This window comes from Palaemon carinicauda, chromosome 22 (genome assembly GCF_036898095.1).
Source record: "Palaemon carinicauda isolate YSFRI2023 chromosome 22, ASM3689809v2, whole genome shotgun sequence".
Classification (NCBI taxonomy): Eukaryota; Metazoa; Arthropoda; class Malacostraca; order Decapoda; family Palaemonidae; genus Palaemon; species Palaemon carinicauda.
This window is the reverse complement of record NC_090746.1, coordinates 40,033,527-40,048,526: the sequence shown is the minus strand read 5'-3', so window position 1 is coordinate 40,048,526 and position 15,000 is coordinate 40,033,527. Positions and strand designations below refer to the sequence as shown.

Genomic DNA, 15,000 nt, shown 5'->3' with positions numbered 1-15,000 from the left:
ACATGGCCGGAATCCCACATACCAGGGCCACAGAGTTCACAAAGTCCAACTAGTGTGCATGGTAGGTGGCTCATACTACGGTACTGATGCAAGAGGCCTCGAGCCTATAAACAAGGGAGAAATTATTTTCTAAAGTAATGTCTGTCAGTAATTATTAGTTCAATATCTACTTCAAGTATGTTAAAGTACAAGTGAAAGTCCAATGACTACAACAATTTCTTTCCATAGAGTTTTCTTTCACTCTAATGTAACCTTAATCTCTTTATACTGTACAGTAATTGAATAATAGATGATACAGATCTGTAGTTATATTTTTATGTATAATTTTGACTATATTTACAGTACATGTTACTTTTAAAGGTCACTATTTTTTATATCTAAGTTTCTCGTTTTTTATAATTGAATAGGTATCAAATGCAGGCTAAAAAATTCCAAGTAATTTCAGGCTTGAATAACAAATATCAGTCAATATTAAAAATTCAAATAATTCTTTTTACAAACATTTCATATTTTAAGAAATTGGGATTCAAACATAGTACTGTACTCATAAGTATGGTCAATTACCAGTAATTTGATCACACTAACTGAGAATCGTAAGGACATAATAATTTTAATTGTTATTTACCTTCCAGTGGTGAAACCTTTCCCTTAAATCCAAGAATGTCCCTAAGTAAATTTTACACTTTTGCAATTAGTTTCAAATGCGGTCCATTGATAACATACTTCTGAAGACACTGTTACGATCTGCCATACTACTTACATCTTATTATTAAGGATAACCATTCGAGGATATCCAAGATCTAAAATTAATTATTTGGGCCTAACCCTCTCTAAGTAACTGGCAACCAAAGGCAATTGGTAAATAGATTAACCATTATTTGAAGTTAAAACTTTCACACTAATCACATATAGCTTTTAATTTAACAAATTTGGAAATAATTTGTATTTGTTTTAACACTAAATACAAACCCTTTTGCTATTTATAGGGCTTATTTTTTGGAAAAGCTGGAAGACTAGCCATACAGACTTTTAAGCGAGATATAACAACCGACCTCCTAGTTAGCCAGGGAGTAGCGGAGGTAGCCAGCTACCCAGTTCACTCACACACCAGTGTATGTAACCCACTTTTTCATCTGGCTACGCTGAGAATGGTGCTCCTTCCCAACAGATTGGCCATTGTGATTAATTCTTCTTTCTTTCTATCTTTTCAAATGTGAGTGTTTCTCCTTCCTGCCGTCCATCATGCAGTCCTGTTTGGGACCTGAAGGACGCTCCTGCGGGACTTTCATGTCCTCCACCGAGACCAACCACCGTTCATTGTGTCTGACCTGTAGAGGATGGCGCTGTAACCATCCCAGACCAACCAAGACTGGAAGATGCAAAATACACCGGAAGATGTATTAGCAACTCTCTGGTGGATATACGAGGTGCCTCACACTGAGGGACCTGGGGGAACCCAAACAAAAAATAAGGCAATAAGGCAAGGCTAACACCTGCGAGAAGTGCCGAGAGTGGTCTTCCTCCCAGTTGAAGAGATTTGGGTGCCAGCACAAGAAGTCTAAGAGAGATTCCTTGCCTTTGGTGTCCTCCTCGAAGGTTAAGAAACCTCGGACCTCTTCCTTGACCTCCCAATCTCTTCCCAAAACTCCTCATCGATTCATCTCTTCTGAGGATTGGTCGATTAGGAGTGCTGACCAGGTAACACCAAGCCAACTCCGGGGTTCTAGGGACGAGGAGGCTTCCATTAGAGAAGCAATTGCACAGCCCCCTTCGGGGGAATCCTTTTCTCTCTGATTTATTACAAGTTTGGCCATCACTGGGGGTTGCAGACCCCCCTTCGAAGGACGTGTTGTTGGAGCTTCTACAGCTGGGAGCCGAGAAGAGATGCACAGGGAGTCCTCGGGCTACGACGGTCCCGATTTACGCTGTTTTGAGGTTACGAACATACCCCATAAAAATATAGAAAATAATATTAAGTGTTTTACGTCGTTAGCATCGTAAGCGATATAAACAATTGCGAACTAGTTTCTAGCACTCAACGGATGAATACACTTTGTTTCGGTTTTGGACAGTCGTGTCACTCAGTTTCAGTGATACATCATTCTGATTGTGTATGGCGGTTCTCTCTCTCATGTGTTTGATCGTTTTTTTTTTTAAATTTTTGCCCTTCGTTATGGCTCCAAAGCGTAAGGCAGATTCTTCTGATGGTAGTGCATCCAAGAAAAAAAAGGCCATTACCATGGAAGTGAAATCAGACATTATTAAACGATCTAAAAACGATGAAACGCCAACGAACATTGGCCGGTAGCTTGGCCTACAGTCGTTTGACTGTGGCTACCATTCTTAAGGATAAAGAATGCATCGTTGAACTTGTGAAAGGATCTGCTCCTATGAAATCAACAGTGATAACAAAGCAGTGTAGTGGTTTAATTATTGAAATGGAGAGATTATTGGTGCTTTGGTTAGAAGATCAAAATCAACGGCGTATTCCGGTGAGCCTTATGGCGATTCAGGAGAAGGCGAAAAGATTATTTGAACCGTTGAAAAAAGAAAAAGGGGAAGAAAGTGAAAGTGAAGACTTTTCGGCTAGTAGGGGTTGGTTTATGCGATGACACAGGAAATATGCTATGTTAGATACTGGGGGAAGTGCACCTCTACAATTTAAAGCACTACTATATACTCCAAATCCAATGCCAGCATCAGATTTGGAGCCATCAGTATAAATAAAAGCTGATTCCTAATGTTCTGCAACATGTTCCATAAGAGACCTGGCTTCTAAGTCAGTCATGTTCTTTTTAATACCAATCAAATATTTAAAAAAGATATCACAGGTAATTTCCAAGGAGGGGTTGGTGATATCCTAAATGGAAAAACTATTTCCTGCTACACAGTACGAAAACTGTTTATTAATTGTTTTACCCAAAAACCATAAGGTTGAGGGGATTTTGGGTGCCACTCAAAATATCTACAATGCCTTACAAGGTTTGTAGTCTAACAGCCTAAAGAATTAAGAAGTCTTAGCAACCTAAACCAATACCGATCAATAGAGACTTTTGGTAAAGGTCTAAAGGTTAATCTCTGGCGTCAACAAGGAGATTTAGGATAGACGAAGTTCTAAAGGCTCCTGTGGACAATCTGAGACTAGCATGTTGTATAGAATCAAATATTTTTAATTGTCTTGGGGTGGCTGAGGAGTATATTTCCCACCCATTACTAATTTTTGAAAAAATTATACGTAGCAAATTATGCCATGCAGACTACTTCGTGGCTGGATCTGTGGGCCACCTTGTTAGAACTGAGGATTGGATCAAAGATTCTACAAAGAAGTCTATGGATACCTTCCTTCCATCTGGCACCCAGACCATCAAGTTCCTCACTCACTATGTGGGTAACCTGTGGCCAAACGTGATACTCAGGCGCCAGGATGCGGTAATCTAAAGGTTCCACAGACAGGTCTCTAAGGCTGTCTCCAAGCTCAGGAACTCTACCTTGGATGGCATTTTCCTTGCTCAAGCCAGAGGGAGTTGAGAGGGCGACTGAATGATGAAGGAAGTCCAACCAAGACTCCCTTCTACATAGGGCCTTGACATCCAGGTCCTATGCTAAGGCTCCACCACCAGCTAAGAAACAGCTGAAAACCACCAAACTCTCAACCAGTAGGACAGCAGAGTCCTCGAAAAAGGTGTCTTAAAAGCCCTTTCCAGCACAAGATCAAAAGTCTTCCAAGTGTTCTAGAGGAGAAAAGGTAGTAAAGGGAGGGACAGAGGTTGCTCCTGCTAGGGAGGGGAATCCTCTCCCCTGCCCACTGGTAGGGGGATGCCTGCAATGCCGCTGGTATGGGGAGCTGAAGCACGAGGCCGAACCCTTAATAGTCTCTGTAATTCGTTCAGGCTATCTTTTCCCGTTCATTCAATCTCTCCCTCCACTGACTCGGGATCCAGTCCCATCGAGCACTTACATAAAGGAATTCTCAAAGGAGCTGCCCCTCTGGGCCAAAGTCTAGACCATACTGGAGAAGGTTGCTCTCAAAGAGGTCGTCGATGGCTCTCCAGGCTTCTTCAGTCGACTCTTCCTTGTGAAAAAGATGTCTGGAGGTTGGAGACCAGTCATCGACCAGTTACCTCTGAACAAGTTTGTGCTACAAACTCCGTTCAGCATTGAGACAGCAGACAAAGTCAGACAAGCGGTTAAGACCACACGACTTTATGTGCACACTGGATCTCAAAGATGCATACTTCTAAGTCCCAGTCAATTCGTCTTCAAGGAGGTATCTTCGGAACATACACAAGAACAAACAATACCAGTTCAAGGTGCTGTGCTTCGGTCTTTCCACAGCACCCCAGGTATTCACAAGGGTGTTCAACCCAGTGTCACCTTTAGCTCACAGGATCGGCATCCATCTCCTGAGATACCTTGATGATTGGCTGATCATAGCAGACTCAATGGCAACCGTTCTCTGCTCCCCTGTCAAAGATTTGTATACCTCGGCATGATCATAGTCACAGATCTACAGAAAGTTTTTCCTTCAGACGACAGAGTTCAGAGGCTGAGGAAGGTAGCAAGCCCCTTCCTCAGACAAGAAGAGCTTCCAGCCCAGCAGTGGTTCCATCTCCTAGGTCATCTGTCATCCCTGGCTCGTCTAGTGCCCAAAAGACACCTCAGAATTTGATCTCTTCATTGGCAGCTGAAATCCAGGTGGAATCAGTACACCAATTCCCTGGATACGTTTGTCTCCATAAGACTAGAGGAGCTGATGGACCTTCAATGGTGGGTAGCAGACAAGAACCTTCGCATAGGGACAGATCTTCTCGTACATTAATGCCTCACAACACAAAATTAATTCGTTCTGGAGTAGCTTTCGTAAAGTGATTTTTTCATGTTGTGAGTCAAATTTCACATGCAAATTGCCTTATTCGTTCCAAACCCTACAAAACACCAAATTAAATCTCATAATAAAGCTACAGTATAACCACAATGAAATATTGTACAGCCAAATACATTTGAACCATTCAATATACCTAAACTAAATGTTAATACCTGTAAATTGAGTTGTTATTACAACAATGTAGTAATTAAAGGAAAACAATATAATACATACAGCACTATACTGAACCTATACAAAATATACAGTACCATACGTACTGTACTATTATAGTTGTCCCTGTTATAGACTACAGCTACATTTTCTATTGGCTAAACCCATTTTCTTCAACATTTTATTGGGTGACTATTTTATTCTCGGTCTGGCTGGTAAATCTTTCTTAAAATGAAACATTTTTTGCAAAGTGGGTCATAAAAATATTCTCATCTCATTTCGCATCTTGAAAATTTCGTAAGCAGATTCTTTCATGAAGAGAGGTATGACTGTACCTCTCCAGAATTGATTCTCTATTCAGATGCATCGAAAGAACGGTGAGGGGTACACATGCTGCATCACATGGTCTCAGAACTTTGGTCAGAGTCCGAAAGGTACCAGCATATAATTCTCTTTAAGAGATGAGGGCAGGCTTCCTGGGTCTTCGACAGTTCCAAAAGTTCCTGATGGGTTCCTCTGTGGTGCTGATGAGCAACAACACCGTGGTAGTGGCTTACTTAAACAAACAAGGCAGTACCTTTTCACAGCCCCTATGCCATCTAACAGTGCACATGTTAAGACAGACAGAAAACAACTCGGTGTCCCTATCAGCCTACTTCATTCTGGGCAAGAAGAATGTGCTACTCGCAGACAATCTGAGCAGGGCAACTCAAAAAGTCGGCTCCGAGTGGTCTTTGAATCATTTGATAGCCCACGAAGTCCTGACTTTGTGGAGTTCCTCCACTCTGGATCTGTTTGCTACATCCCTGAACTTCAGCCTCTGCCTTTTCCCCGTTCTGTCTGATGAGTAGGGTGCTCAAGATTAGAGCATCCAACAATCTATCCATGACCTCATAGCTCCTCTATTTCATCACGCAGAGTGGTGTCCAGACCTTCTAGAGCTCCTGACTGAGATCCCAAGAGAACTCCCTCCACACCACGACCTACTCAAACAGCCACACCTGGACATCTTTCACAAAGCAGTAGCTTCACTTCGACCATGCCGGGAGGCTATCCAGCGTCTACTCTCTCTCAGAGTTGCAAGAAGGATGACTGGATACCTGTGAAGATCTTCGGCTTCCGTCTACCAGGCAAAGTGGGCTGTCTTCTGTGGTTGGTGTCACGGAATCGCTATCTCTCCCCTTGATACCAGTACTGTATTCCAACAATAGCACAGTTCCTCATTTACCTTTGGGAGGAAAAGCTTCTCTCGGTCTCGGCGGTGAAAGGCTACTGCTCAGCCTTGAGCCTTGCCTTTAGACTGAAAGGAAGTGATATTTCCTATACTGTATGTTGCAGTTTTCTCTCCCCATACGAAGTTATGATCTTACTTGCACCCAGTCGGAAGATAAACCTCCTCCTTGGAACGTGGTCTGCATCCTTCAGTCTCTGAAGGGTGCTCCCTACGAACCATTACGCCAGAAAACATATCACCACCTCCCTTTGAAGATGGTGTTCCTGCTCGCTTTGGCTTTGGCCAAGAGAGTTAGCAAACTTCATGGTCTATCTTACAACGTTGTCCATTCAAGGGGATGGGGGGAGAGGTAACACTCAGCTTCATCCTTGAGGTTATTGGTGTCTCAAAATCCGGGAGTAGAGGATCCTAGATTAGGGCCCTATCAGACTGGGAGTCTTCGTTCTGTAACCAATGACCCAGATCAACTGTTACTTTACCCAGTGAGGAGTTTAAAGTATTACCTTAAACGCAATGCAGATGCTCGCCTCAGAGTGCCAGCACTCTTCGTTAGCACAGGGAAGGTCAAGAGGAGGGTCACAAAGAACACCATCACGCTGTGGATTTGCAGTGTCGTAGACCGTGCACTGAATCCAGGCTCTCCTGCTTGTCGATTTTAGCGTTCAAAAGAAACTACGCTGTAACACAGGTACTGCAAGCGGCCCTGTAGAAGCGTCAGACGACCTTCACCGCCCAATACCTGCAAAACGTGACCCACAGGAACATGAAGACGTTCTCCATTGGTCCTGTGGTGGCTGCACCATAAGTGGTTTGAAATGGCTCAGGCCTCTTGATAGACAAGTAGTAGATGGTTGAGGGCATAGGCTACCCAGGATTAGTCTGGGATGAATGTGTAAGAATGACTGGCTCTTTCTTTCATATTCCCCTCTCTTGGCAAACAGCACCCATGGTCCTCTGCAAGCTGGCCTCACCTATCTGCAGGTAATAACCATTTTCCTTGTGTAACCTAGTACTGTATGAAAATACTTGTTACGTCCTTCGCAAGGTGGGTATTGGGAGAAGCCTATATTTGATGCTAAAGATTCTTATTCATCTCAGAGAAATCTTACCTAGACAGTCACATTGCTAGATTCACAAGCACACGGGTTGCTCAGGCCAATATCCGAGCATTGCACAAAGTTTTAGCAAAGTGTCAGGGTTTCTTTCAGTTACCGTAAGGGAAAACCCCCGGTCAAATGCCAAGCCAGTTGGTTCGGACTTCTACCCTCCTAATGGGCGAGTCATCCCTCTAAAGAGCAAAAGGGCTTGTATTTAGTACCGGAACAAATGACAAATTTGGAAGTAATTTTTATTTTTCCCAACGATACAAATCTGTACCTATTTATACAAATTGTCCCACCATCACCTGTCCCCCTAGAAAGTCCTGCCTGCAATGAAAAGCATATTAGACACACTGGTGTGTGAACGAATGGGGTAGCTGGCTGCCTCCGCTAACCTCCCCCCCCACCCCCCAACTAGCAAGCTGGTTGTAATACCTCGCTTAAAAGTCTTAATGGCTAGTCTTCCAACTTCGCCAAATAAATAGCTACAGGTTTGTATTGCCTATAAATAGCTACAAATTTGTATTGCCTATAAATAGCTACAGGTTTGTATCGCCTATATAGGAAATAGCTACAGGTTTGTATCGTTGGGAAAATACAAATTACTTCCAAATTTGTCACTTTTCCGAACTGCACAAACCTGGAGCTCTTTACAGTGGAGATGTACAACGGTGTCAGCTGAAACTAATCGTAAGACTTTTACGCAAGGTGTAATTATCCTCCGCTAGTTAGCGGAGGGGGAGAGGGGATAAACCAACCACCCTACTCACACCAACACCAGGAACTGAACGTTGCTTTGCAAGTGCGGATGGACTTCCTGGTGGAAGGTAATGGGGGAACCAGCATGTGTCAAGAGCTCCAAGTTTATATAATTAGGAAAATACAAATTATTTCCAAATTTGTCATTTGTACTGGTACTATACACAAACCCTTACGCTCTTTACAATGCAGACTCCCCTTTAGGTGGGTGGAAGTTCAAAAACCAACTGGCTGGTGATTGACCCGGGGTACTAGTCTGTGCTTTGCACAAGCTGTTTAGAGGCCCGCTGTCACCTCACTAACTCAAGAGTTAACGGCTTGGACAATCTGTGCTAAGGTGTAAGAATTTGGCATTGAGACTTGACTAGTTAAGTGTAAACTTGGAGCTAAACTCCACACTTAACTTACACATTGACTGACTCCACCTTGCAGGGAAGTCAGGGACATAACAAATATATCTACATATATCAGGTTACATAACAGACAATGGTACCCACCTGAAGTTAGAGGAGGTAAGCTTGCAGACTTCCTCGGTTGCTGAAACCCAAGAAAGGGAGAATAAAGTAGGAAGAGGCCACTCACTTGCACATATATTCTTGTCTCACTACCAGGTAACATCTGCCCTCTACCAACTGCTACTGTCCTACAAGGGAGCTGAGGTGTTACTGACCACATTTTGTGCAGCCACCACAGGTCCTATCGAAAAGGAATCTTAGGTTCCTGTGGGTTATGTCTTGCAGGTAGTGGGCTGTGAGCATGGTTTGATGTCTCAACATGCCTGCTTGTAATTCCTGCGCCACTGAAAATTTCTTGAACGCCAGGGATGTGTTTAACACCCCTGACGTCATGAGCTTGGGATCGACAGTTGGGAGGAGTAGAGCCTGATTGTAGGGCTCACTCAATCACCTGCCTGATCCAGGAGAAAATTATTGAGTTCTTTGTTATCCTCCTCTTGCCCCTTTCTGTGCTCACGAAGAGCCTGTTGATCTGTGGGCAAGCTCTGGCATTTTGTTTAAGATACTGTATTTCCTTAGCGCCCTCCCAGGGCATAGTAACAACCGATCTGGATCATCCGTTACGGAACGGAGACTTTCAATCCAGAAGGGCATAAATCTACTATCCACTACAGCTGGATTTTAAGTCAGCTACAAACTCAGGGACAAAGTAGAGTGTCACTTGCCCCACCTCTCTGCATGGGTGACGTCATATGACAGACCGCGTAGCTCACTGACTCTCTTTCCAGAGGCCAAGGCTGACAGGAAAACCATCTTCAAGGTCAAGTCATGGTCTGATGCCTGAAGAAGTTGATAAGGCGCTCTTTTCAGGGAAAATATTACATACGTACTTGCACTACATTCCAAGGAGGAGGTCTAATTTCCGACTGAGGACACATGCTTTCAAAGTTTCATATCAGTAACAATTCCATCAAGGAGAAATGTTAACTTCGTTTTGTCTAAAGGCAAGGCTCAAGGCTGAGCGATAGCCTTTCCCCGCCGAGACTGAGCAAAATTTTTATTACCTGGGGTACAACAAAAACTCCACTATCTTGGGAATAATGGTGCCGAAAAGACCGATACCCAGTCCCCGACATGAACCACAAAAGACAGACAGCTTTGTCTGATATACAGCAGCAGACAACTCCTGGAGGTATCCTGCCATCCTTCTTGAAACAGGTTACAAAAAGCTCCATGTTGTGAGGAGTTGCCAAAACAGGGCTATTAGGGTCATCAAGAGATTTTGATGCCCTTACCTTGTTCAGAAGCCTCCTTACTATTCAGAAGGGGGAGCAACGATGTAAAAATTTTCCCACTGGTGTTGGAAAGCGTCTTGCCAGATTGCCTGGGAAGCTGGTACTGGAGGGCTGTACACCATAAGTTTCTGGTTGATAGACATCGCAAACAGGTCGATCGTTGGCAAACTCCACAGTCAAAACCTTGCCGACTATCTGTTGCTTCAAAGACCATTCGGAGCCTACTATCAGAGTCTTCCTGCTCAGATTGTATGCCAGCAAATTTTTCTTGCCGAGCTGTCTTCTATCCATCTCAGGATTTCTACAGCTAGATGGCAGAGGTGCTGTGAAAAAAGTACCTCCTTGTTTGTTTAAGTATGACACTACCGTGGTGTTGTCACGCATCTGCACCACAGAGTGACCTGAAAGGAGCTGATGGAATTGTTTGAGGGCTAGGAATGCTGCCTAGTTTTCCAAGAGATTTAATATGTGGCACTGTCACTCGGCTTCGAACCAGAGTCCAGAGGCCATGTGGTGTAAAAGGTGAGGCCCAGACCCTTCTTTTGACTTATCTGTAAAGAGCATCAGTTCCAGAGGAGATGAGAGAAGGTCGTCTCACCTGAGTAGGTTGGTGTCGGACACCCACCAGCTCAGATCCTTCTTTTTGCTCCGACCCTATCATAACCATGACGTTCAGAGGATTTAAATACTGAGACAAAGAGGTCTTCAGCTACCATTGTAGAGAGCGAATGCAAATGCAGCCGTTAGGATCCAGTTTCTCCAAGGAGGTCAGGTGTCCCAGCTGCCTTTGCCATAGAACTGCTGACAAAGTAGCCTGTGATAGAAACGAAGCACAGCACCCTGAATTAATAAATCTTTATGCAAAGCGTGAATCTTAGGTACTTCCTTAATGATGGGTGAATGGGAACCTGAAAGTAAGCATCTTTGAGGTTTAGCGATGTTAAGAAGTCATTTTGTCTGACAGCCTGTTTGACCGACTGAGCCATCTCCATCTTGAACTGAATCTGTTAGACAAATTTGTACAGGGCTGAGAGGTCACTGACCGGTCTCTAGCTTCCAGATGCATTTTCTACAAGAAATAGACAATTGTAGAAGCCTAGAGACCCATCTAGGACCTCTTGGAGAGCGTCCTTCTCTAACACGGTCTGGACTTCATCCTGAAGGGCCTTTTCCTTTGCAGATCCCCTTGCATTGGATGGAGGGTCAGAGGAGGGAGAAAGAGCACAAAAAGGACAATGTATCCCACTCTGAGCACAGAGACCGACCAAGGTTCGACCCCGTGGAGCATCCACATATGCCAACTGGTCTGTGGGTATCCCCCACAGGTGGACTGATGGGGGGAAAGCTCCCACAGGTGGACTGGTTGGGGGAATGCCCTCCTAGCAGGAACATCCTGGTCTTCCCCTCGTTTCCTCTACCTCTCATGGAGCCCTTAGGTCGAAAGGGCTGCCTGTTTCTGTGGGTGTCACCCTTTTTTGTGTCCTTGGCGCTTTGTCGGAGACGATTGCTACGGCAGTGGTGCCGAGGAGTAAAAGCAAGAAGTCATTGCCCTATGGAGGAAGGAATCTTGGCTCGCCTTCCTCCATCTGTCTGCAACTGCCTCAATGTTAATTTAACCCTGGATAGGTGTGGTGGGTCGTTTGATACCCGATGAGGTTAAAAAAAAAAGAAGTTTTTTTGCCATAATTTTTTGTCCGTGTTGGTTGCACGTGATATCGACCTGTGAGACCTCAGTTCAGTGTGCGCAGCAGTCGTGAGAAGACGCATTTCATCCCAGGTCTTTTCCTTGTGCTATTTCCGAGATACCCTTGGGTCGAGCTCGACCCATCAATACCTAATTAAAGTAAGTTGTGTACTAACCAAGTTTTTATATAATTATCGAATGTACAATAGTGTTTAGGCATGTATAAAAAAGAATTGCTGCCAAGTGTTTGTGAATGTCTTCTACCTGTATGTTTTTATGAAATAGTTTATAATTTTTCCTGTTTTTGTAAGTTTGTAGCTTTATGATAACTTAATTATGATCATTATTTTCTTAATTGCAAAATAATCTATAAACTTCATTATAGCTACCATAATATTTTTATGTAAATCTTCGAGCCATTATATAAGTAAATAACTCGTTGATATCGACATATCTTTCTACATTTTAGGTAGCAGATTTGGCCTTACAAGGTGGTGTGGTTGGCAGCCATTTTGTGAGCATATCCGACAGGTAAGCTGACATAGCTCTATGTATTCCTCTTTTTTTATAAAATTTCAGATATTTTCCTGCAAAGATACCATGCTCGGCAATGGAGACAAAGATTTTTTTCTTGAAAAATTTCATAATAAAACTCAGACAAAAAAGAAAAATAAAATTGCCCCTTTATGTAACACTAAATAATATCCAAGTGCAGATTCTTTTACAAATTTTGTTTTGCACGATAATAATAAAATACCCTGTAAAAATTTCAGCCACTAACTATGTTATTCCCCTACCCAAAATAAATGTTGAAAAGAGTTGAGATTTTTTTGGCCAAAAAAACAAATTTTTTTCTCATCTCAGGAAACACTCCCTTGTGGTTCCTCCCACCCCTAGATCTCATCAAATATTGCTCAATTATCGTAGAATAAGTGCTTAGAATAGTTTAAGTTTATTTACATATTTAGATTTTAGGTGAATATTTTTTAGTCATTTTTTTGTATGCTTATTTTTCTAATTTATTTTTAATAAATATTTATTTTGGACTTAGGTTTTCATTACTTTTTGGAAGATTAGAATATTATTTGAATTTTTTTTTTTTATATTAAAAGGTTGTTAATTGGCTTGAAATTGAATTGTTTATGAATTTTTTTTGGACATCGGGCGAAGGTCGAGGTCGACCCATCGAAACCTATCCAAGGTGGTGAAATAACGATACCTATCCAGGGTTAAAGAAGGAGAAGCCCTTCATTGAGGAGCTGCAAACCTTCATTGCTTCTTCCCTAGACCCCTGCCTCTGGAATTTTGAGACCACAGAGTTCTGTTGCCTCAAAACCCAGTTGATCCACTGGTTGACGATGTTGGGGGTTAAGAACTCCATCGTCCGGGCACCCGAGAGGAGGGAAGGCCGACAGTTTTCCTCCTCTGGGCGATGAAGAAATCCTCATTCTTAAAAAGGTAGCCAGTAGACCCCAACATGTAATCCAACCATGAAACCGCTTGAATACTTTGCCACTCGTTCCATGTTTATGACATCTGTTGCAGAGAAATTCCCCAGCAAAGCAGCGTTTGTCCAGGGACATATTCTAAGTTAACGTCAGAATGGCAGAACCTAAAGGGAGTGGAGAAGAGTGTTCGTCCACGATCTCATAGTACTACTACTGCTGTATGTATGGTGGAAGAAACAAACAGGATGAGTTCACAGACCTGAGGGACTGTGATGCTCCTGCCACGTGGGTGTAAGCCCTCTTCTTGGCACCCCTGACCCCCCTAAACCAAGGCAAAGCTACCTTCGTGTTGGTGGGCCTGGGAATATCACACAAGAGGTCTAATACTGTGTCCTTGTCCTCGGCTGGAACCTGATCTGGTTTCCCAAGGAATTGATATTTCTGATCCAAGAAAGAACTTGGAAAAAATTATGAACAGCATCTTTTGGTTCCAAAGGGATGACTTGAGGCTAGCAGATGCAGGCAGCATACCATCGGAAATTTCGAGCCATCGTCAAAGGATTCTTCCTCCTCCTATAGCAGCCCGGGGAGGGTGCTGGTCGTCAACAGAAGTCCGTCTAACAAAGGAATGAGCCCTCAGAGAAAAGCTGCTGTGCTCCGGTTTTACGGAAATGGAAGAGGGAACCGACTGACCGTCTTTTTGAACTGGTTACTCAGATGTTGAGTACCAATTCTTAGGGATGGTCTTGGCATACTGCCTCTCCCGTGGGTGGATATTGAAGTCTGCGAGATGGGAGGAGCTCTCCTTCTTCTCTGACTCCTTAGAACTTGCACCTTTGGAGGAAGCTGGAGGAGGGGGAGGAACCTCCGCTACCAGAGTGGAATGTTCCAAGTGGTCTAGCTCTATAGGCATCAGCTTATAGTTATCCGTAAACAAGATCTCCCTGGGAGATCTCAATCCTGAAACTTGCAGCATATGCTTTTATGTTGAAGAGGCTGACGTTCAAGTCTTTTTTATGATTCATATATGAAAGATGTTTTAATGTTGTTACTATTCTTAAAATATTTTATTTTAATTTTCCATTACTTCTCATATAGAGAATCTATTTCCTTATTTCCTTTCCTCGCTGGACAATTTTTCCCTAGGGTTAAAGGATCCTGTTTTTCCAACTAGGTTGTGGCTTAGCTAGTAATAATAATAATAATAGTCATGGGGTGAATGGAATCCCACGGAGGAGGAGGAGTGGATGCATGATGACCCCGTTTCCTCTTTTGCCATATGATGGACATAAACCCCAATCTCTCCCAGTAAGGATCCTTACCGGTGTTCAAGGCCTTGGTACTTGGATATTTCTGGAATCTGATGACTACTGGGAGGGATGGAAGGTTTGGCATCACTGGAGAAGGAATTTGCCAAGCAGAACTGCTGTGCCCTGGGTTAACTTGGACGCCACTCCTCCATAAGGAACTCGAAACCTCCAGTGGGACTGAAGGAGCATCGGTTGGTCCTGAGACCACTTGCCGCACTACCTACACCAAGTCCATGAACCATGGTATGTCCTTCAAGAAGGGAGGCATTCGCAAAGGGTTGCCACAAGGTAAAGTACGAGAAGATGAACCTTCATGCTCTTCTCCATTATCTACTTCCCTGGGGAAGCGAGCGCTCTGTCCGACTACCATGCTGCAAGGAGAACGTTGCTGAAGCTGCATTATCTTGCAAGGTTGCTTGCTGCTTCCCCTGATGGAGACAAGAAAGAAAGCGAGGCAATCATTCGTGAGACGAATGCTGGCGCTGCGAGGAACACTAGTGTACACCTACATTTGCAAGGAGTGCTAATGCACACACCTAAATCAGCGAGGACAGGTAACCTGGTATTTTTCTGTACTTGTTGCCTTGCCCCCTGCTTGTAGCGCAATGGGAAAGGTAGCGCTCACCTGCACACGTGGTAAACAATTCTTGTACTAGTGAGTAAGGGAAAGCGAACTCGCT

At 43.5% G+C, this 15,000-nt stretch overlaps 1 protein-coding gene across 1 annotated transcript in view; it reads right to left on the bottom strand.

The window, feature by feature from the left end:
• TBC1D16 (TBC1 domain family member 16) overlaps positions 1-15,000 on the bottom strand; it is a 496,458-nt gene that overhangs the window by 1,907 nt on the left and 479,551 nt on the right. The window contains exon 14 of the mRNA XM_068346153.1: positions 1-104. This exon is cut by the window's left edge and continues 1,907 nt beyond it. Within this exon, the coding sequence (XP_068202254.1) occupies positions 1-104 (104 nt within the window). The remainder of the gene's footprint in view (positions 105-15,000) is intronic.